Source organism: Oncorhynchus tshawytscha, linkage group LG02 (assembly GCF_018296145.1).
Source record: "Oncorhynchus tshawytscha isolate Ot180627B linkage group LG02, Otsh_v2.0, whole genome shotgun sequence".
In the NCBI taxonomy this organism is placed as follows: domain Eukaryota; kingdom Metazoa; phylum Chordata; class Actinopteri; order Salmoniformes; family Salmonidae; genus Oncorhynchus; species Oncorhynchus tshawytscha.
Window position 1 is genome coordinate 26,733,088 of NC_056430.1, and position 20,579 is coordinate 26,753,666.

At 42.7% G+C, this 20,579-nt stretch overlaps 2 protein-coding genes across 21 annotated transcripts in view; both read right to left on the reverse strand.

Annotated features, from left to right (window-relative positions):
- Positions 1-273: 273 nt before the first annotated feature.
- On the reverse strand, positions 274-6,706 carry LOC112218640 (heterochromatin protein 1-binding protein 3). Of its 2 annotated transcripts, none has more exons than XM_024379628.2 (12): positions 6,565-6,706; positions 5,890-5,972; positions 5,404-5,611; positions 5,140-5,299; positions 3,716-3,859; positions 3,462-3,533; positions 3,020-3,174; positions 2,684-2,774; positions 2,412-2,571; positions 2,151-2,262; positions 1,706-1,870; positions 274-1,611 (listed from the first exon to the last, which is right to left on the reverse strand). In XM_024379628.2, exons 2-12 carry the CDS (start codon positions 5,954-5,956, stop codon positions 1,128-1,130), a joined length of 1,818 nt encoding a protein of 605 aa, XP_024235396.1. In that variant the 5' UTR covers positions 5,957-5,972; positions 6,565-6,706; the 3' UTR covers positions 274-1,127. The 2 variants fall into 2 exon arrangements, with proteins under 2 accessions (XP_024235396.1, XP_024235387.1); XM_024379619.2 differs by having other exon boundaries at positions 6,496-6,689.
- A 6,031-nt stretch (positions 6,707-12,737) lies between these two features.
- The window catches only part of LOC112218588 (eukaryotic translation initiation factor 4 gamma 3), a 69,046-nt gene continuing 61,204 nt past the window's right edge, over positions 12,738-20,579 (reverse strand). For 18 of the 19 annotated variants that reach the window (XM_042295877.1, XM_042295896.1, XM_042295902.1 and 15 more), the window contains 14 exons: positions 20,395-20,533; positions 19,999-20,135; positions 19,209-19,299; positions 18,972-19,098; positions 18,663-18,874; positions 18,425-18,540; positions 15,876-16,048; positions 15,647-15,772; positions 15,214-15,295; positions 14,872-14,970; positions 14,621-14,767; positions 14,340-14,421; positions 14,093-14,239; positions 12,738-13,377 (listed from right to left, as the gene is read on the reverse strand). In XM_042295877.1, the coding sequence (XP_042151811.1) occupies positions 13,196-13,377; positions 14,093-14,239; positions 14,340-14,421; positions 14,621-14,767; positions 14,872-14,970; positions 15,214-15,295; positions 15,647-15,772; positions 15,876-16,048; positions 18,425-18,540; positions 18,663-18,874; positions 18,972-19,098; positions 19,209-19,299; positions 19,999-20,135; positions 20,395-20,533 (1,860 nt within the window). In that variant the 3' untranslated portion in view covers positions 12,738-13,195. The other variant, XM_042295884.1, reaches the window with a different exon arrangement.

Below are 20,579 nucleotides of genomic sequence, written 5' to 3' on the forward strand. Positions count from 1 at the left end.
TCTTCATTCACCAAAATGATTCATAAGCGGTCTGGATATATGGATATGGCCTAATTTGCAAAGTGACATTGCAAAATTAGGTATATCTATTTCAATAACCCACAACTGAAACATCCAGCACTTTGAGTGAATCAAATTGACATCTATTGATTTGTAGTTTGTAGCCACTACCCTATAATGTATACTTTTGCTCCAACTTATGATCCACCAGCAGACGCTGTAGTTGGTGTTTGTACCCTTCCTTAAGACCATGACAGAATGAATAACAAGGAATTTAGTACAAATAGCCATTTTAATAACAACTTGGAAAAAAGCAAAACATAAAGAGTACACGCATGCAAGGTATGCATGAGCCACACCTTCAAAATGAAGTTTCTTCAAATCTTGTACTATTACACAGAATGTAGACGGTTTTGTATCTTTTTTTTTTTTAGCTTTATATGATAAAATGAACTTTCATTAGTTACGCACTTTAAAAAAATATTCCCCTAATACTATGCTGTAGTACTGAATATGACAATGACAAATTGCTTCCTTATGTCAGTCTCCAATCAAATTAAGTATTTTAACCATGGGCCCTGCAACTGATCAAGGAAATGTAATTTAAATAACACAATTCATTACATGAAAAATTGGCTCTCATGCTCTCAAATTCACTTACATAAATCTCAATATTCTTTAAGATTTGAAAATTTACTCCAGATTAAATGTAGAGAATTCTATATTTTTATACAAGGAATGTGTCAAGCTAAAACATGGGAAAGTGGATTGGGATTAAATGTTAAAATGAAAAGACAAGTCACTTTGATTTTATGTTAGATCTCTGCATATACACAAGTGTGTGAGGGAAATTGTGACATTTCACAATTCAATACCTAGGCAATTTTACAGTTTTTGAAGAGGACTTTCTACACAATGGTGTTCAGAGGTTGGGTTCACAGAAATGTAACAGTTCAAAGTACAGTAAATTGACATGAACTGATAACTGTCACATCCCTATCCTACAGAGAATAATTCTAGAGCCCAAACAGGGAGAAAACAATGATGCGAAAGAGAGCATGGCTAGAGGCAGAGCACTGCAGTCTTCAGAGCTACAGTTAAACTTCCACTGCTGGTCAATAGTGAGCTCACTTCCTCTCCCTCAGGGACTTGCGGGCTGCTGGCTTGGCCTTCACTGCAGATTTGGCTGCTTCCTTCTTCGCAGGTGGTGACTTTTTGGGCACTGGGCGCTTTGATGCCCTGCTTGTCAGCTTTTTGACAATGGGCGTTTTGGGCTTGCTCGCTGGAGCAGCTTTCTTGACTGGTGTGGGTGCCGCCTTAGCTGGTGGGGGCGTCTTCTTTGAGGCTACAGCTTTACTGGCAGCTGCAGGTTTCTTAACCGGGGGCACTGGTTTGTTTGTTGGTGGCACTTGTTTCCTCGCTGGGGGAGCAGGCTTCTTGGCTGGGGGTGCTGCTTTCTTAGCTTGGGGCGCTGGTTTCTTGACTGGGGGTGCAGATCTCTTAGCAGGGGCAGCTCTTTTCTTGCCCTTAGCCCTTGACTGACTTGCCGGCTGTGACTTCTTGCTGGGGGGAGGGCGACGTGCTTTAGGTGGTGGCCGCTTCACAGCTTTCCTAAGGATCGTATTGAACAAATACACTGTTAGCAGTGAACCATTTGAAACTCCACTATTTTCATTGGATTTCAGCAATTTGACCTTGGACTCACCTCTTAGGAGGGGGTTCATCATCTGACTCCTCATCCTCCTCAGACGACTCCTCTTCCTCCTCATCAGAGTCCTCATCAGACGAGTCAACCATCTTTCTGCGTTTAGCCTTCTCTGCCATTTTCTGCTCTTTCACTTTCTGTTTTTCTGGGAACAGAATGGCTGGGCTGTGGAATAAAAAAACAATCTGATCTCTAATCTGAGCCCCCCAAAATAAATAAAAGGTATTGCAAGAGTGCGGGCATTTCTGTTATTACTACCAGACTGTTGAAATATTCAGTACATCAGAGGTTCAGTAAACATGAATGAAAAGTGACATGATTAGTAGTGTAGTCAGCATCTTTCTAAACAGAGAATACTGCTCCTGGTATAGCACACATTTGTGCAATTATGTACAGAGGTCAGCAATGAACTTCGCAGTGTAATCTTCCTAGGGTGGAGTTCTACCTGGGGTGGTAAGGGTAGCAGAGCTGGTAGGTCCCATTTAGCCCATTCCCAGTGATCTGCTCCATCCAGCCCATCATTTTACACTTCTGCAGTGTCCTCTTTAGGCTGTTCACTGAGGGAAGAGAAGTGCCCAGTGTCAATAAAGAATCTTAACATCTCTGATTCAACCCAGCTAATGAGAGAGCTCCTGCAGTTTCAGGTAGGTATTCACACATTGTCAAAGCAGTGGTTCAGTTAGGAGAGTAAGGGAACAGGTCTTACCCACACGGTACTCCATGCTGTCCTTGTTTGTCTCTAACAGGAATTTGCGGAGTGTGGTGGTACTGCAAGTCTTGGGTTCGTTCATGGCCACGATGGCTGTCATGATAGCGTCCTCCAGGGGCCCACCTTTAAGCAGGAACTTACCCCCTTCCCGCTTCAGCTGTGAGGGGGAAAGAGAGAGTCTGAGAGAAACACCTCAGCGCAAAGATCTAACATTATAGAGGCCTTTATGGAGTAGACTGAATTGTGCATTCCTTTAGTACAAGACTAACCTGGAATGTTCCAGAGGCACCTTTTCCAGTGATCTGCTCCAGTTGACCCTTGTCCACAGCTCTCACCAGGCCACTCTTTAGGATATCCGGCCTAGGAATGAATCGGTGACTGCATTGAGAACCCTATTTTAACCTACACAACTTTGGACAGTTCAAAAGGTAGTGGGTTCCTTATTTTCAGACTGCATTAAACATACTGTAGATTTGGGTTGCGCAGAAGTTTGCATTACCATGTCAGGTACAACGTTAAGTTGGCATGTGTTTACGTACTCAGAGAATAACAGGACCCGATCATTGAAACCATTCCCAATCAAATGTCAATAAAAAGGTATTTACCGATGCTCCACGTTGAGTTGAGGGAAGTGCTGCTCCACATATTTCTTGATCAGAATGTAAGACGCCTCTTTGGGCTCACATAGCCGTGTGATGATCAGGGGCAGAGCATCCCCAAGGGTCTCTGCCTTCAACCCAGGAGCTACTGCCATCGGCTTCTAGCACCAAACCATCAGAATCACAGTCAAACTCAGTTGGTAGAGCATGGCACTTGCAACGCCAGGATAGTTGGTTCGGTTTCCGGGACCCATACAGAAAATGTATGCAAGCATGACTGAGTCGCTTTGGATAAAAGTGTCTGCTAAATGACATATGTACCTACATTATATAGGTAAGCACCGTATATTTTATTTCAAATTATGTCTGCTAAAAGCCAAATGGGACAATCACATAATGGTACATTGCTATTGTTTACGTTTGTAGATAGGTGACTGAAAATACCTACCCCTTTAGCAGTGGATTTATTAGGGGGCTGCTTCCCAATGGTAAAGCTTCCAGAAAGGCCTTTACCCTTCAGCTGTGAGAGTGAATAGGAGGTAAAGGAACATGAGTATGCAGGCCAATAAAGCACCAAACGCACAGGGTATAGGGCACCACAACATGTAACCCACAGGTCAAACACTAGGATAGGCTGCCACCTAACATTTGCAATTCATGTTAATTCACTGTTAGCTGTGGTCAGGGATAAGGACTTCTCACCTGTTTGATGGTGCCCTTCTCCAGCTGCCTCTTGAGAGCCTTCTTGAGAAGGAATTTCCTCTTGTCCAACTCCAGGTTAGGGTATTTCTTCACAATGTACTTCATGACAGAATGGGCTGAGGCCCCAGTCTTCTCCTTGCAGGACTGCAGAGAAGAAATATGATAAATTGCAGGTGCAGCATTAGTGGGGAGTAAGGGATAACAACATAATAAGTAGTGATGCACCGACATGAAATTTTTGACCGATACCGATAACCTTATAAGACAGTTCTTATTTGATTAATGGTGGTCGGACCCATCTATGTGAAGCTAGCCACAATAAGGATTAGCCACAATGGTGGACTTTGCAGTTATCCTTCAAAATAAAAGTATAATTCTACTATTTGTATTCATTTGCATCACTGTCAATGACATACTTTTATTTTGAAGGCAAACTGCAAATTCCACTGTTGTGCCTAATCCTTATTGTGGCTAGCTTCACAAAACATAACCTGGTCCAGTCGAGCCTCACTAGCCAGATGAAGCTAGCTGGCTGCTTATAACATTAACTTTGGGCAACAGGGTAAGTAGCTGGCTAGCTCTTTAGTTTCATGAATTGAAGTTCAATTTCAATAGGTGAACAACAAGTAGCAACCTAGCTAATACTTACAAGGATTCCTAAATCATTGCTAAGAATAATGAATATGACTGCAGTTTCTACTGGTCATTGTTTTCAGACTGGTTGTATTGGTGCTAGCTAGGTACCAAGCTAAAGCTAGCTACCCCAGAAGTTGCGTTCGAACAAATGCTTTATTACCAACGTGGTATTGTCAACACATTGTTTGTGGCCGGTGTTTGCTTGTTTGCAGACTTTTCTGTACAGCTTTGACAGTGCTACTGTATCGTTTTTGACAGGCAAAGACACAAATGGCATTCCATAGTATGCATGTCGTGAAGCTCATAGCAATGATGTTATTACTGTGTAACTCTGGAAGGCCAACATCTGAAAAATAGCGCACTTGGTAGTGTGTACCAGTGCTCGACCAGTCAGCGAAAGCCAACATCACCCATGACAGAGACCGGTTGATTGTCAAGGGCTATGCATCCCATTATCTTGGCTTTAATGGATTTCGCCTTTGAGTTGTCTCGTTGAAATGTTCTTACTCTTTCAAATGACTGCTTGGCTTGTTGCCTGCTCGAGCCATACAGCAGACATTGTGGGCTAGGTTAGGAATGCTGTGTAGCGCAAAATTTTATGTGGCGTCATTACGTCATGTACCTACGTTATATAGGTATGCACGGTAGCTTTAACATCCGTTTTTAACATCGGTGTTAAACTAGACATCAGGCCGATACTGATGTTGGCATTTTGAGCCAATATGGGCCTATTCCAATATGTTCATCGATATATTGTGCATCCCTAGTAATAAGTGTTGTGTACAGACCTCAATAGCCTCAATGAGGATGTCGTCCATCCTAGGCGGCTGCATGGTGGAGGTGCTCTTATTAGTGAGCGTTGCACGTTTGCTGGCAGACATGGTGGCCCAGGCAGGAATGGTCCTTTTAATAGGCTTCTTGACTTTCTCTTTCACTCCATCTTTCTCTCTGCAGCCAAACCACAACACAGTAAGCACAAAAATGTGAAATTATACATTTATCAAAATAGATATGAATGCAACATTTGCAGGGTTTGAGCACAAGCAACTCACTCCTTCTCAGCCTCTTCCCCCTCAGCCTTCTTCTCCTCAGTCTTCTTTCCAGTCGATTCATCAGGTTTCTCACCATTCTCTTTTGGGTCTCCTTCACCTGTGCCCTCACATTCTCCTTGACCCTCCCCCTTCTTGGCTACTGGGGCTGCGGGTGCTACCTCCTGCTCCTCCTCAACAGAGGCAGATTCCTCAGAGCTGGCATCAGGCTCTGAAGAGAAATGTGGAAGGAGGAAGACAAGAGTGAATATGTAAATTCAGCAAGTAGATGTAAAACTATTTACATGCCACTCAACAACAAGAACTTTGAACAATGTCTGATTCCACGCTTTCCTAAAATAACCACTAATAGCGGGCAAGACCTAGATTCACCAGAATTCCAATCAGGTCCTGTCAAGTGGTGACTATTCACTCATAGCCTGTCAATGCTGGGTACCAATCTGAATCTCAAAGCATAGTTCCTGTTCATGTCCAGGGTCTTGAACTCACCTCCATCTGGTGCAGCCAAGGGGGGTGTCTCCTGGGGTGGAGTCCCAGCTGCACGACGTATAGGCATGACTCCAAACTGTTGACTATAGAGACGCAAAATTATAAATTAAAACATTTCCTCAGCACTGACAGAAATTATGTATTACCGATCACAATAAAGTTATTGGATCTAAAGCAACTTTGCATCACCCAATGGTAACATCATGCAGTCACCCACTGCTTCTGTATGTGCGAGGAAACGTCAATCATGGCCTCATTCATCATACGCAAGATACTGCTCTTTGCAAAGTACATTATCGTCAAACATCGATAAAACCACAAGCAGTGTGCACTTTTCTATAGTGTTTTTGGAATGGTGGGGGCGTGTAAATAGTTATCAACAATGAATATTGGTGAAGATGCACGTCTTCCAGTAAAAATTCAAATATGGCCATTTTGTCCATTGATTTAGGCCACCCCACACCGTAATGGCGCTGCATAGAGCTGATGGTAAATGCACCGAAGTTGCATTGGTAAATAAGAAAACGGCGCATGCATTTTTGCAAAAGATCTAATGTAGAACGCTTTTTGCAGGGACTAACCATGAACAATTGTTTATATTCTTACCTTTAGACTTTCTATAAAGATGTTGAAATAAAATTGCTTCGCTCTCCTTTCCTTTTTTTTGTTACTTACGTGCCCCTCCCCCTTGAACGTACACGTAGCAACCTCGTGGGTGTGGTGTCACGTTGGGTGTGTTCTTTGTTGGTTCTTGCTATGTAGAATCCTTGGGACGTCCAACTCTGACGTCACCCCATTGAATTTAACATTTACAAAACTGTAAGGGTTAGGGTAGGGGTTAGGGTCAATGACTGTTTAAATGACTGGACAAAGCCATCGATCTCGTGACACCGTTCATTCCTATGTGAAGGCATTGAATAGGCATTGAAGCCAAATTATGTCGGTTAAAACAAGATGGGTAACTGCATACTTGCAAAATAAGTGGGTGAATCGGGATCAACAGAGAAGAGAGAAAATGGTCCAATTCACGCACTTATCAAGAGAACATCACTGGTCATCTGTGCTGCCTCTGATCTGGTGGACAACCTAAACACAAATGCTTCCTTCGTAAATTGTGTTTGGAGTGTGCCCCTGGCTATCAATTTTTTTCTTTAACCTTTATTTAACTAGGCAAGTCAGTTAAGAACCAAATCTTATTTACAATGACGGCCTACTCCGGGCAAACCCCGACGACGCTGGGCCAATTGTGCGCCACCCTATGGGACTCCCAATCATGGCCGAATGTGACACAGACCGCTGAACCACTCAGGAGCAATACAAATAAATTGTGCCATCTGGTTTGCATTATAAGAAATTTGAAATGATTTATACTTTGATATTTTAAAAAGTACATTTTAGTATATTTTATCAATTACTTTTGATACTTAGGTATATTTAAAACCAAACACTTTGACTTTTACTACAGGTAAGTAGTATTTTACTGGGTGACTCACTTGTCATATTCTATTAAGGCATCTTTACTTCTACTCGTGTATGACAATTGGGTACTTATTTCACCACTGAGTATAGTATGAAGATCTGCATGCTTCCCAGACGAAACAGTTCGTGCATATATTATGAAAATATTGTGACGTTTTTGTTCGTTTTGGACTACAGAAAGTGTTCGGCTGTTGGGGCACACAAAATGTTTGATGCAAACCGACATCCGTAGCTGAAGTCTACGCCCCCACATCTGCGATTGGTCAACAGTAGAGGGATTCTTCCATGAAGTGCCCATTGTCATTTAATGATAAACTCGTCCTCATGCAAATTTAGACTATTAGATCTCCTTGGCAAAAACGCAAAAATCCATGACAGATTTCTTGAGTTATCTTGCGTTAATTCGGACTATTTTGAGGAAGCGTATACGGGCTACGGCGTTTCAAAATTGACAAACAGTACTATTCGTGAAGGTCACGTAAGCACAATTGTTGGTTCTAAATGAATGACGCATGCTGACGCTTTATTATTAGGCGAGGTCATGGCGACGTTGGTTAGCTAAACTCAAGGGAAGAAACACATCAACGGGTCATCTCGTGCCGAAGTGCACACCGTCAAAGTTACTCCTTCACTATAAATCAGTGAAACGTGTCAGTTTCACGAGGTTGCAGTAAAAACATGTTCAACTACATTAGATATTGACGAATCTAGGTTGTGCCTTTAGATTTTTCACTGCACTCGGACTTCTGAAACCCAAAACCCTGGCCGGCTTGTTTCGCAAGCGTTCCAGGATGTTGCGCCTCTGGGTTTAGAAACTGTGGTTAAGGCAAAGATATTTAAGCAATAAGGACCGAGGGGTGTGGTATATGGCCAATATACCACGGCTAAGGGCTGTTCCTTAGCATGATCAACGTTGAGTGCCTGGACACAGCCCTTAACTGTGGTACATTGGCCATATATCAAACCCCAGAAGTGCCTTATTGCCATTATAAACGGATGGAATGGAATTCGAGCAGTAAAAACAAGTTGTCATACCGTGGTATATGGTCTGATATACCACGGCTGTCAGCCAATCAGGGCTCAAACACCCCAGTTTATAATTATAACTAACCCCCTTTGTCCCAAGGATCCCGAATAGCACTAAAATAGTTATTTAAATCAGCGGAGAACTACTGCCCACTCATTGAAGCCACGAAAGGCCGACTGCTGTACTGTAGGCATTGTTTGCAGAAAACAGGATCCCCCACTATAGTGAGTGGGGAAATGGCAATATTTGTGTTATATCTTCGTGTAAATACTCTTTTTCCAAAGACAATAATGGTATCAATTATTGCTTCTTTTACACCAGATGCATGTCCTTGAACCAATGTTAATTTTAAATTCCACACAGAAGAGGTACTGGGGCAGCAGGTAGCCTAGTAACCGAAAGGTTGCTAGATCGAATCCCCGAGCTGACAAGGTCGTTCTGCCCCTGAACAAGGCAGTTAACCCACTGTTCCTAGAATGTCATTGTAAATAAGAATTTGTTAACTGAATTGCTTAGTTAAATAAAGGAAGAAGTGGGTAACATCTCGGGAACCACAATATGGTTATGACAACCTGGAATGCAACTAGAGCATTTGAGGGATTGTCGCAGGGCACGTGGTGCTGAATTACAATCTACAAATCACCGTGTATTCATCCCAAATAACAACTCTTATCTGAATGTGCGCAAGGTCAGAAAATCTCTGCACCATCTCGCTCTGGTCGATCCCCTCAAACAGCATTACTTGCGTTCCATCCTGTGGAAAGTCGGGATATTCCATGCTATGTAACCACTTGATGACTTCGTCACTCACTGACCGAGGCAGCAATTTATATACGTTTCAGTACCTGCTAGATAGAATGTGTAACTTTACCGAAGCACCAGGTGCTTCCCGAGACATACAGGTCTCCAGGTGTGGTTCTCAAATATTCTGTTTAGTATGACTAAATGCAACAACATGGATCGTAAACCTACCCAATGGAACGCACCCGATGAATACTTATTTGGGATGTAATACAGTGATTTTGCAGTGCTCTACTCAACCCCGTTGTATAATGATTTGGAACATGTGAAAAGTAGAAATTCTAATAAAATACTGCAGCATTTCTATCTGGGATCTGCTCTCCCAGATTTGCTTACCAGGCAGTAGCCAGAACTGTTCCGACCCAGTAAATACATCTGAACCCTTCAGGTCGAAACGCATAGCTACCAGAATGTGGACAGCACGTAGAAGGGGCGGGATATGGCTGGGAAAACGTACCAGGGATGGAAGATGTTGCTGTACTCCTAATTATCCTATTATCTAAAATGATAAGTTAAAGATTGAAATACTGCTCGTTTTTAATTAAACTGCCCTTTTCGTCCTTATGCCTACACAGAAGCCACAACAGCCATTTTGGAATGGCATGCAGAATATCGCGTTGAACAACAAAGGTGACTGATTGGCTGACTATCCTTTGTTGTTCAACGCGACGTGCCATTCCAAAATGGCTACGGCATTCCAACCTGAGAGATCCAGACACAAACAGAAATAGGTAACACAGACACGTCACCGGGACTATAAAGCTGAAGCATCCGTTTAGAACGTTCTCACCACCAAATATGGTAGTGAAAGGAAGTCCAGCGGCGGGTGGTGGGAATTAGTTTGTGCACTTCAGAGGCATTCCCTAACGGAAATATGCAAATACATGCTACAACGCGCCAATACTATATCGCTAGCTTGTGCTTGACTTTGCCTACCTTCTGGCTTGTTCTGCCCACTATGCTTAATTTGCGCTCACTGTAAAATACGCAGATTAACTATATTGGGTTAGTTATACATCTCTTTGGTTCAGATACATGTTCTCGCTAACCAGGCACCAACCTTTGTCCTGCAGAAGTCACTGTGGACTACAGTTTTGGCCTACTTGATTGTAGCTGGATAAGGTTAACTCAGATAGTTAAAGGACACAACATTTATATATCTGTCATATTATGGCTTCTGAGAGCATGGGCAGCGCCATTGTGGCCTTCTCCATTTTGAAGTAGTCAATTTTAATCTACTACTTCTATGAGTTGGTAAACAAATTGAAAGGGTGCATACTGCCACCTAGAATGTGTTGTTTGAACAGGTATAAATCCAAGGTTGGCGATTTACTGCCAATGTTTGCTCATAAATATAATTCATTGGCTGATTGCACTTTATGACCTGGATGGAATTATGTGATCCTTCCTTAACCCATAGGAAATCAGCACCCAGTTGACCACTTCAAAATGGTGAAAGTCCTCAATGGCGCTGCCAATGCTAAAACAGACTTCTGGGCACTAGTCCATCTCTATGGGTTAACCCTAGTCTTTCCAAGAATAGGTCATCCCATACCTGCAGCTACCAATGAAATCCTATCCATTAAGTATTTGTTATCAAAGCTGTTTGAATATTTCATTTTCCCAATGGTCTCCGTCAGCTCCAATCTAGATTTCAAATACCACTACTGGTTTCTAGTCTGTCAAAGTTAGAAATCATCTGAAATGTGATCAAAGGCAATGGTAGACGCAGACTGTATGTGAATGCCCTCTGCAGAGGTTTCCTCTCATCCATTACAGTGGAGTGTAACTTCAGTTCAGTAACTACACCGGAATTAGAGATCACGTGAGCATTACATAGGAATGCTGGCAAACGTCATAAGGCTATGCAAGATATGACTTGTCCTACCACAATCATGCCCCATCTTACATCGTGCTCAGCTAGTTCATTACAATATTTCCACACTAATACAGGTTATAAAATAAGATACGGTCAATCCCCCGTTGAGGAAAAGTTAGTCGCTAATTCGCTTTTCAACCAATGTGCATGAATGGAGAAAACTGGCAACTCTTATTAGAAAAGGCTCAATAATAGATGCTAATTGTTCAAGTTAACTTCATTGGTCCGCCTATAGTTTCTTAAATACACAAAAGTATGTGGATTCTGCTTTTTCAGCCACACCATTTACTGACAGGTGTATAAAAGAGTACACAGCCATGCAATCTCCATAGAAAACATTGGCAGTAGACCGCCCTTCCTGAAGAGCTTAGTGACATTCAACGTGGCACTGTAATAGGACACCACCTTTCCAACAAGTTAGTTCATCAGATTTCTGCCCTGATAGAGCTGCTCATCAACTGTAAATGCTGTTATTGTGAAGTGGAAACGTCTAGGAGCAACAATGGCTCAGCCGCAAAGTGGTAGGCCACACAAGCTACCTGCCGAATGCCAACTGTAAAGTTTGGTGGAGGAGGATTAATGGGGCTGTTTTTCATGGTTCAGGCTAGGCCCATTAGTTTCAGTGAAGGGAAATCTTAACACTACAGCACACCATGACATTCTAGACTATTCTGTGCTTCCAACTTTGTGGCATAGTTTGGAGAAGGCTGTTTCCTGTTTCAGCATGACAATGCCCGCGTGCACTAAGCGAGGTCCATACAAAAATGGTTTGTCGAGATCGGTGTGGAAGAACTTGACTGGCCTGCACGGAGCCCTGACCTCAACCCCATCGAACACCTTTGGGATGAATTGGAACGTCGACTGCAAGCCAAGTAGAACCACCCAACATCAGTGACTGGCCTCACTAATGCTCGTTGCAGAATGGAAGCAAGTTCCCACAGCAATGTCTCAACATCTAGTGGAAAGCCTTCCCTCTTAGAAGAGTGAAGGCTGTTATAGCAACAAAGGGGGGCCCAACTCCATATTAATGCCCATGATTTTAGAATGAGATGCTCGACGAGCAGATGTTCACATACTTTTGGTAATGTATCTTTTACAATTCCTATACTGTAGTCTCATATTAGAGATGGCACTTGACACAAAATTCACTTTCAACTTCAGACTGCATTGCAAGCAATGTTTAAACCAAGTTTTAAAAAACTCTTGTAGTGCAAACATCACCACTCAACAAAATAACCACCATTGATTGCATTTGCTATGTTTTTTAAATACCTTTTTTGTCTTTAATGTATTTACAAGCTTTTAATTTGCTCTGTAGGTCTGAAGTATTACAAGCGCTTCATGTTCAGCAACCCTGGCATTTGCTTTTTAAACTTGCATTTTGCTTATTTCATTTGAATGCATCTATTGTTCATTGTTGTTTATTTATGTTCATGTGATGTTCTTTTGTGGACTGATTTGCATTGCTTCTTGAATGCATACCGCTGCGTCTTGGGAAGTTTACGTACATATCACATAGAGAGCAAGCCAAATCAGAGGAAACACTTCCTGTGATTAATCACTGATAACCATTGACGTCAGTTGTCCCTGTGCATTCACTCTCTGCCTTCCCCTACATTCCAAAATAACTTTTTACCCTGTTTTCAACCAAACAACATGGAATCCAGGGAGGCTATTTATTTCACAATTATTATTGTTATTATAATTAATATTGTTATTTCTATTCATCATCAATGTTCTCATTGTGAGCATCTGCAAATGTTAAATAAACGTCCATATTTGCAGTCCTTAAAAAAATAATAAATTAAAGAGTACGGAACCTATGTATCTTTAAGTCTCTTCTTAAAAAGTAACAAAAGAAAAGTAAGTTAAAATTTAAAACAAAAATATTTTCTATGTATAATACAGGTATTTAGTGCTTCCGCCATTAGAATTCAAACTCAAAATGGCGGCATGTCTCAGAACCATTCCGCAGAAAAAATTCCAGCCGTATACATGTCATTCTGCCCGCACACATTTTGTAGGTTTGTCCGTTTGTTCTGCTACGAGGATGCAGTTATTCTATGTAGCAACAGCTGGCCTCTTGTCCTGGAGGCTTGCAGCGGTCACCTGCTCCCTTGTCAATTATCCTCCGACTCTTCCTCGGCCTCCCTCAGCCAGGTGAAGAAAGCGGTTACAGACTTGAGAGCCACACCTTTGCCCAGCTGCTCCGCGGGGTCCTTGCTGGTCTCCCACTTGTAAAAAGCGTCCTCCGAGATGACGTCCTCGTCATACAGACAGTCAAAGAACATCCGGAGCAGGTCTGGAGAGACAGAGGGGAAAGGGCTATAATAACCAAATAATAACCAAATCCCTTAAATCTAGAATCCTTAATTGAAACGATAAGTGGCTCTCCATCTATGTTTTGGTAAAAAGCTGAGGGATGGGCCTGGAGAAATGTAACCACTCAAATGAGGGATTTATAAGATATATTAATCAAGAATAACATTTTATTTTATTTATTAATTTTTTATTTAACTAGGTAAATGGGTGTATATATCATTCATTTATAAGTCAAAAATAAATATGTAGCAACTAAGGATTCTAGCTTTAAATTAGTCTTTTCATAGTAAGTTCATGAAGACATTTTTATATAATAGCAATGGCTGCATGAAATAAAACCATAAAAGGATGTCTTCAGGGCGGCAGGTAGCCTAACATATAAAGCGTAGGGTCAATAACAGAAAGGTTGCTGGTTCAGATACCTGAGCCGACAAGGTGAAAAATCTGTCGATGGGCCCTTGAGAAAAGGCACTTAACCCCAATTTGATCCAGGGGCGCCGTACTATTATGTCTGACCCTGTAAAACCAAACAATTTACTGCACTGATCTGGTGTATGTGACAAAAAAACATTTTAGTTTTGTCAAGAATAAAAAAGTAAATGTAAAATGGTTCTGTGCAGGGCAGGAGACAGAACCGTGCTTATATCTTTATAGTGAATCTTCAGGTTTAACGTTCTAAGTGGCATGTTACTTACTAGGAGGCTGATCCAGTGTGACTATCAGCCCCTGAAGTGCATAAAGTGCTTGAAGCTGTCGCTCAGTGTCTGAGTTAAGGTACTTGAGTAATACGGGCAATCTCCTCTGTATGATGGCTACGTCCACTCGACAGGAAGTGCTTTCATCTACACAAGAAACAAAGATAGAGAAAATTATTGAACTGCTCTAGCTATATAATATATACAAAACAATGGACTGTCCCTAGCTAAAAGAATGACAGCTTACCTTTCACCGCTGCCTTACACACAGCAGTCATCAGAGCTCTCAGGAACGGAGACGAGCTCATCTGAGATTCATCTAGATTTGCCTGGGATGTGGCGGACAACAGAGGAGCACAAAGAAGCTCCGGGTTAGACATGGGAAAGCTGCCCGACATCAGTGCCTGGATCTTGGACACTTCACTTGAAATATGCAATACTATGTACTTATAATCCAATATGTGTATGACAAAGCCAAACGTGCCTGTGCTGGGCTGTGTGGTGGGCTTTTAATGTTACAGTTCGTACCTCTACCCAGTCAAAGATCTGCTCATCACTGGCCATGTCCTCCAGCAGGAGTCTCTCCAGCTGCCGGTTGAGCACCTCGGGGGACAATTCTGTCGCAGACAGGGCTGCCTCAGGGCTAGAGCAGTCCACCACTGTGAACTGGAGCTTCTGACAGGAGGAGGGGAGACGGAGAGGAGAGAAGGTTTAGGTTGCTGTGAAACCGTTTGTTGGGATGCCTCCATGCCGTAATACAATAAGTCTCTCTCACTAACCTGCTGCGAGATGAAATCCTGGATGTCCTCTTCCTCTGGCAGGAAGTCACTCCAGCTGAGGCCTGCCTTTCTCCACAAGGTGCCTACTTTCCTATGGCTCTGTGTGGGAGACAGACAGGACAACATGTCAGAACCCTGGCATCCAATAGTTAATGGGTTTGCTGACTTGATACTCACTTGCACCCCGACAAAAGTCATGCAAAAATATCCGACAGCTATATTAACAAGATGCTGTGTGAAATTCCCTCTCAGGTCAGAAGAGCTAAAGGGGTAAAACATTCTTTCAGGAATATTAGAGGAAAAAATGAACTAGAGGAGTAAAACCCACACAATGTAACTTACCATTTGTTTGCATAGTATGTGCAGTATTTCAGAAAATAAGACCCCAGCTCTTCCAACAGGAAGTAAAGGTTTGCTTAATTCACTGTGGACAAAGAGAAAAGCATTAAATGTCTCCAGCGGTTCCATCCCGCCCAACTGTTTTCCTTCATATCACAGTTTACAGAAAGCAGGGAATGGAGGTGTGAGAGCCAACATCAACAGTCCATAATGAAAGAACTGCGATAGCAACAAGCAACAATCCTTGACAGAGGGAACGGAATGGGGTACATTTTACTCATCATGCTGACTGTGAGATCTGAATAAATGTGGGTTGCATGTGGAGTGATCTGATCAGATAAGATCTGTTGATGTAATAATAACCCCCTCTTGATCCCCATAGCTTTACAGGGAGATAACAATACAATATTGTTGTGCTGTAGAGTAGCAGTGTTACCTAAAGAGCTCTCTCATAGAGAAGCCCCCGTCTCTCAGCACAGGGCTGAGCAGCTCTGCCAGATACAGCCAGATATGGGGAATGTCAATGGCCATGTCGTCCGCCAGTTCAAGGGTGTCAGCAAACCTGAAGGAAACACAGATATTCTGAGGAGACAGCCATTTTAGATACAGCACAGTTGTTCGATGACAGCTCGAATGAGAGCAGATGGATATGTAGGCAGGCTGACCCTTTGAAGAACTGGGGCTTGGGCAGGGTGCCCTGCTGCACTAACTGGAAGAGGAGCTGGCCCATGTGGTCCCGTGTGATCTGACTGCGCTCCAGGGTGGACTCCACCCCCACACGAACAAACACGTGGAGCTGAGAGGACAGGTCCAGCTCGTTCACACACTGCACAGCCTCCTACAGAGAATACAAACACACATCTTGGTGTTACAAACTTCCTGTAGAGTAAAATACAAAAGCATGCACATACAGTATGCAGCATTATTAGAGGACCGGGCACAGATTAAGCACCATCAAATGGGAAGAATGACAAAAGAAAATGATTTTGTGACAAGCGAGCACATACAGTACCAGTCAAAATGTGTGTACACAATTACTCCTTCCAGGGTTTCTTTATTATTTTTCTTCTACATTGTAGAATAATATTGAAGACATCAAAACTATGAAATATCACATATGGAATCATGTAGTAACCAAAAAAAGTGTTAAACAAATCAAAATCCATTTTATATTTGAGATTCTTCAAAGTAGCCCCCATTTGCCTTGATGACAGCTTTGCACACTCTTTCTGAGAGTTTGTGCAAACCCACAGTTTCATCGCTGTCCGGGTGGCTGGTCTCAGACAATCCCGCAGTGAAGAAGCCGGATGTGGAGATCCTGGGCTAGCATGGTTACATGTGGTCTGCGGTTGTGAGGCTGGTTAGACATACTGCCAAGTTCTCTAAAACGACGTTGGATGTAGCTTATGGTAGAGAAATTAACATTCAATTCTCTGGCAACAGCTTTGGTGGAAATTCATGCTCCCTCAAAACTTTAAACATCGGTGGCATTGTGTTGTGTGACAAAACTGCACGTTAGAGTGACCTTTTATTGTCCACAGCACAAGGTGGATCTGTGTAATAATTATGCTGTTTAATCAGCTTCTTGATATACCACACTGGTCAGGTGGCTGGAATATCTTGGCAAAAGAGAAATGCTCACTACCAGGGATGTAAACAAATTTGTGCAAACAAATTTGAGAGAAATAAGCTTTTTGTGCATTTATTTTTATGGATGCCAATTAGCTGCTGCAAAAGCAGCATCTACACTTCCTGAGGTCCAGCAAAATTAAAGCAGTTATATAATTTTAAAAACTTTTCAATACATTCATAACATATTTCACAACACACTAAGTGTGTGCCCTCAGGTCCCAACTCCACTGCTACATATCTACAACACAAAATCCATGTGTATATAGTGCATATGTTATCATGTGTGTTCTCAAATATAATTATTTTAGTTTTTGAAATATTTAGGACTAACTTATTCCTTACCACCCATTCTGAAATGAACTGCAGCTCTTTTAAGTGTTGCAGTCATTTCAGTCGCCGTAGTAGCTGACGTGTATAGTGTTGAGTCATCCGCATACATAGACACACTGGCTTTACTCAAAGCCAGTGGCATGCTGTGAGTAAAGACTGAAAAAAGTAAGGGGCCTAGACAGTTGCCCTGAGAAATTCCTGATTTTATCTGTATTATGTTGGAGAGGGTTGGTAACAGGCTGATTGGTTGGCTATTTAAGCCAGTAAAGAGTACTTTACTATTCTTAGGTAGCGAAATGACTTTTGCTTCCCTCCAGGCTGGAGGGCACACACTTTCTTGTAGGCTTCAATTGAAGATATGGCAAATAGGAGTGGCAATATTATCCGCTATTATCCATCCAAGTTATTAGACCTGGTGGCTTGTCATTGTTGATAGACAATTTTTTCACCTCTTCCACTCACACTAATTCTTGTCTTTCAGAATTTGGTCAGATATACTTGGATGGGTAGTGTCAACGTTTTTTTGCTGGCATGTCCTGCCTAAGTTTGCTAATCTTGACAATGAAAAAAATAATTAAAGTAGTTGGCAATATCAGTCGGTTTTGTGATGAATGAGCCATCTGATTCAATGAATGATGGAGCAGAGTTTGCCTTTTCACCCAAAATGTAATTTACTTCTCCAGACAAAGATGGCTCCATTGGAAAACTCATCTGGGACTAACTTCGTTAGCTTGATGGCTATTGTTAGCAGCCATTACCATTTCTGGGATCTTTTAATTTAGCTCATGAAACCAGCACTTTACATGTTGCATTTATATTTTTGTTCAGTATAAATAGATAAGCTAGCTGTAGTCTTAGCCATGTAACGGGACTGCATAGCTAGATTGATTGGGTTGCGTTTCCCCAATCAATTTACTTTGTCATTTTTCTCTCAAAATATTAGGTCAGTGAAACTGAAACAGTTCATCCCCTGAATGGATGGAGGCAGCAAAGAAATGAACTAGCTGTGATTTACAACCTGATAGAAAAATTGAATAGACTACCTAGCGATTTATTGGTGAATTGTATTAAGCATCCATTTAATTCTGCCAACAATGCCTTACTCTATGTAATGGAATTTTGAGTCAAATATAACCTCTTATAAAGTTGGTTTTGAAGCATATACTGCTAATTTGATATTTTAGACCGATATGATGATTATCTGTGGTTAAAGCAGTTCAAATGGTGTCAGTTCTACTTTAAATGACTGTACCTTATAGTCGTTGATGTGCAAGAACTCGTCAATGATAGCTTTGGACTTCCTCTCCATCTCCTCCTCAGAGAGGGCAGGTCTGTCTGGAGACTGGGCAACCACAGGCTCTGCTTTCACTGCAGGGGGAAACAACAATGTTACAAGAGCGCTCCCCTGCTAGAGAGAGAGTGTGTGTGTGTCCACTGACTCTGTGTGTTTAGTCATTGTATGTCTCTAGAACTGGGGTTTGTTGCCTTACCAGGCTCCCTGGCTCTGCTGCACTCTGGCTCAGTCTTGTCCTCGCTGACGCTGAGCCTCCTGATGCTCTCCAGCTCTCTGCGGGGCTCCTCGGGACTCAGGGCCGGGCTCGCCAGCAGCTCTTTGGCACTGACGCCTCGAACGAAGGAACCAGGCCGCATCGGGGCTGAGCTCAAGAGCTTCTCGCTTCGCTCTTTCCCTGCACTGCTTCGACTGAGGGAGGAGAAAACACACACAACAAATGTTTTGCCTCAAAATAAGATGTTCAGAGACCAAATCCATTATACAAGTTTCAAAATGTGATCATTACCTGCCCAAGGTTCTTCTAGTGTCATACTCTGGGTTTTGTGCAGGTGGGGTGGTGGGTTGAGATGGGGTGGACTGGAGTGCAGAATACCGGTTTAAACTGGCGCCACCACCACCAGACCGGGATAATTCTGATGGGAGACGAGGTGAAGCAGCGGACATTACATTTAAACCAGAACACAATTACAGCTAATTCAACTGGATCACCAATGTGTGTGTGAGAGACGTTATGTCTCCTCACCAGAGTCACTGGCTTTGGCCCCTCCACTACTGCCCTTCATCCAGTTGAGTGAGGCCCGTGGTCCCAGTTGGATCTTCTCATCCATTTGAGGCTAGATAGGATGATGACAGACAAACAGTTCACCTTCCAATTCTCATATCATGTGATCTGGGCCTACAATGCAATAATGACTAACAATCTCTGAGAATGGAGAGCTGCCTTATACATCATTGGTACTGACACACAGAGGACTGTCTGGGTTTCTAACATCTTTCCTCCAGCAGGGGATGCCATGCACCAGTATGCAAGGCTTTGTGTGGTTGTACAGCAACTATCCAGCAGGTGGACATGTATTATTTCACCACCAGTACAATATCATGAGGACAGGGATGTGTGCCACATGATATTGTAGAATTATTAATGAAGAACTACAGGATGCCTATAAGTGAGAAAATAGCTGATGCGGTGTAATGTCTACAGTACAGCACAGTAGTGTTTCATGTTCTAGTTGGCATTGTATGGCAGTTGGGAAGACCATGTACCTAATACGAATGCAAACATGTCCAGGAAGACATGTGCTTGCAGACCAATGAGGACACAAATCTTCATTAATGGAGTAAATATAACTCAAAATGTCAGGCTGACTTATGTCATCCAACTTGTAAAGACTTGATGGAACCAAACATCTACTATTGTCCAACGCCATTTTGTAATTAAAATAGAATACACTTAAACACCAGTGAACCTCCATGGTAAACCATCCAAAAGAGGTAGTCAAAAGTTGAGATCTACAGGTGTTTTTGGGGCTGACCTTGGAGATCTTGGGGATCTTGGTGGGGTCAATGGTCCTGCTGTTCTTGGTCATGGGCACAGTGTTCCAGGTCTCCTCTCTCTGCTGCACACGCTGCTCCCTCTGCTGTTCTCTCTGCTGCTCTCTCTGCTGCTGCTCTGCAGGACAGAGGGAACACACACGGGGGATGAGATGTTAATGGGATTATTAAAAGACAACTCAAATTGTGCCAACATCAACACCTCATCCCCCAGGCTTGAGAGAATACAATGGGGTGAGTTGACAGAAGGGAGAGAGTGGGAGAGCCTTCTGTCCACTGTGGGCCACTGTAGCATTTCTGAGCCTGCAAGTTATGGGGAGGGGATTCTAGTGTGGCTGTAAGCCTTAAAGAGGATTTAGCCCATGGGCCTGGCTGACCTGGCCTTCTCTTGGTGTCCTTGGAGAGCAGCTGCTGGTGCACCTTCCTCTGCTCCTCCTGCTCTTCGATCTTGGCCTCTTTGTGGATCTGCTCGATGGTCTTGGGTCCCTGGTCGGCTCTCCTGGACACCCAGTTGTGCTGGAGAAAAAGAGCAGTGTTAGACCTACGCAAGGAGTTTCCTCAG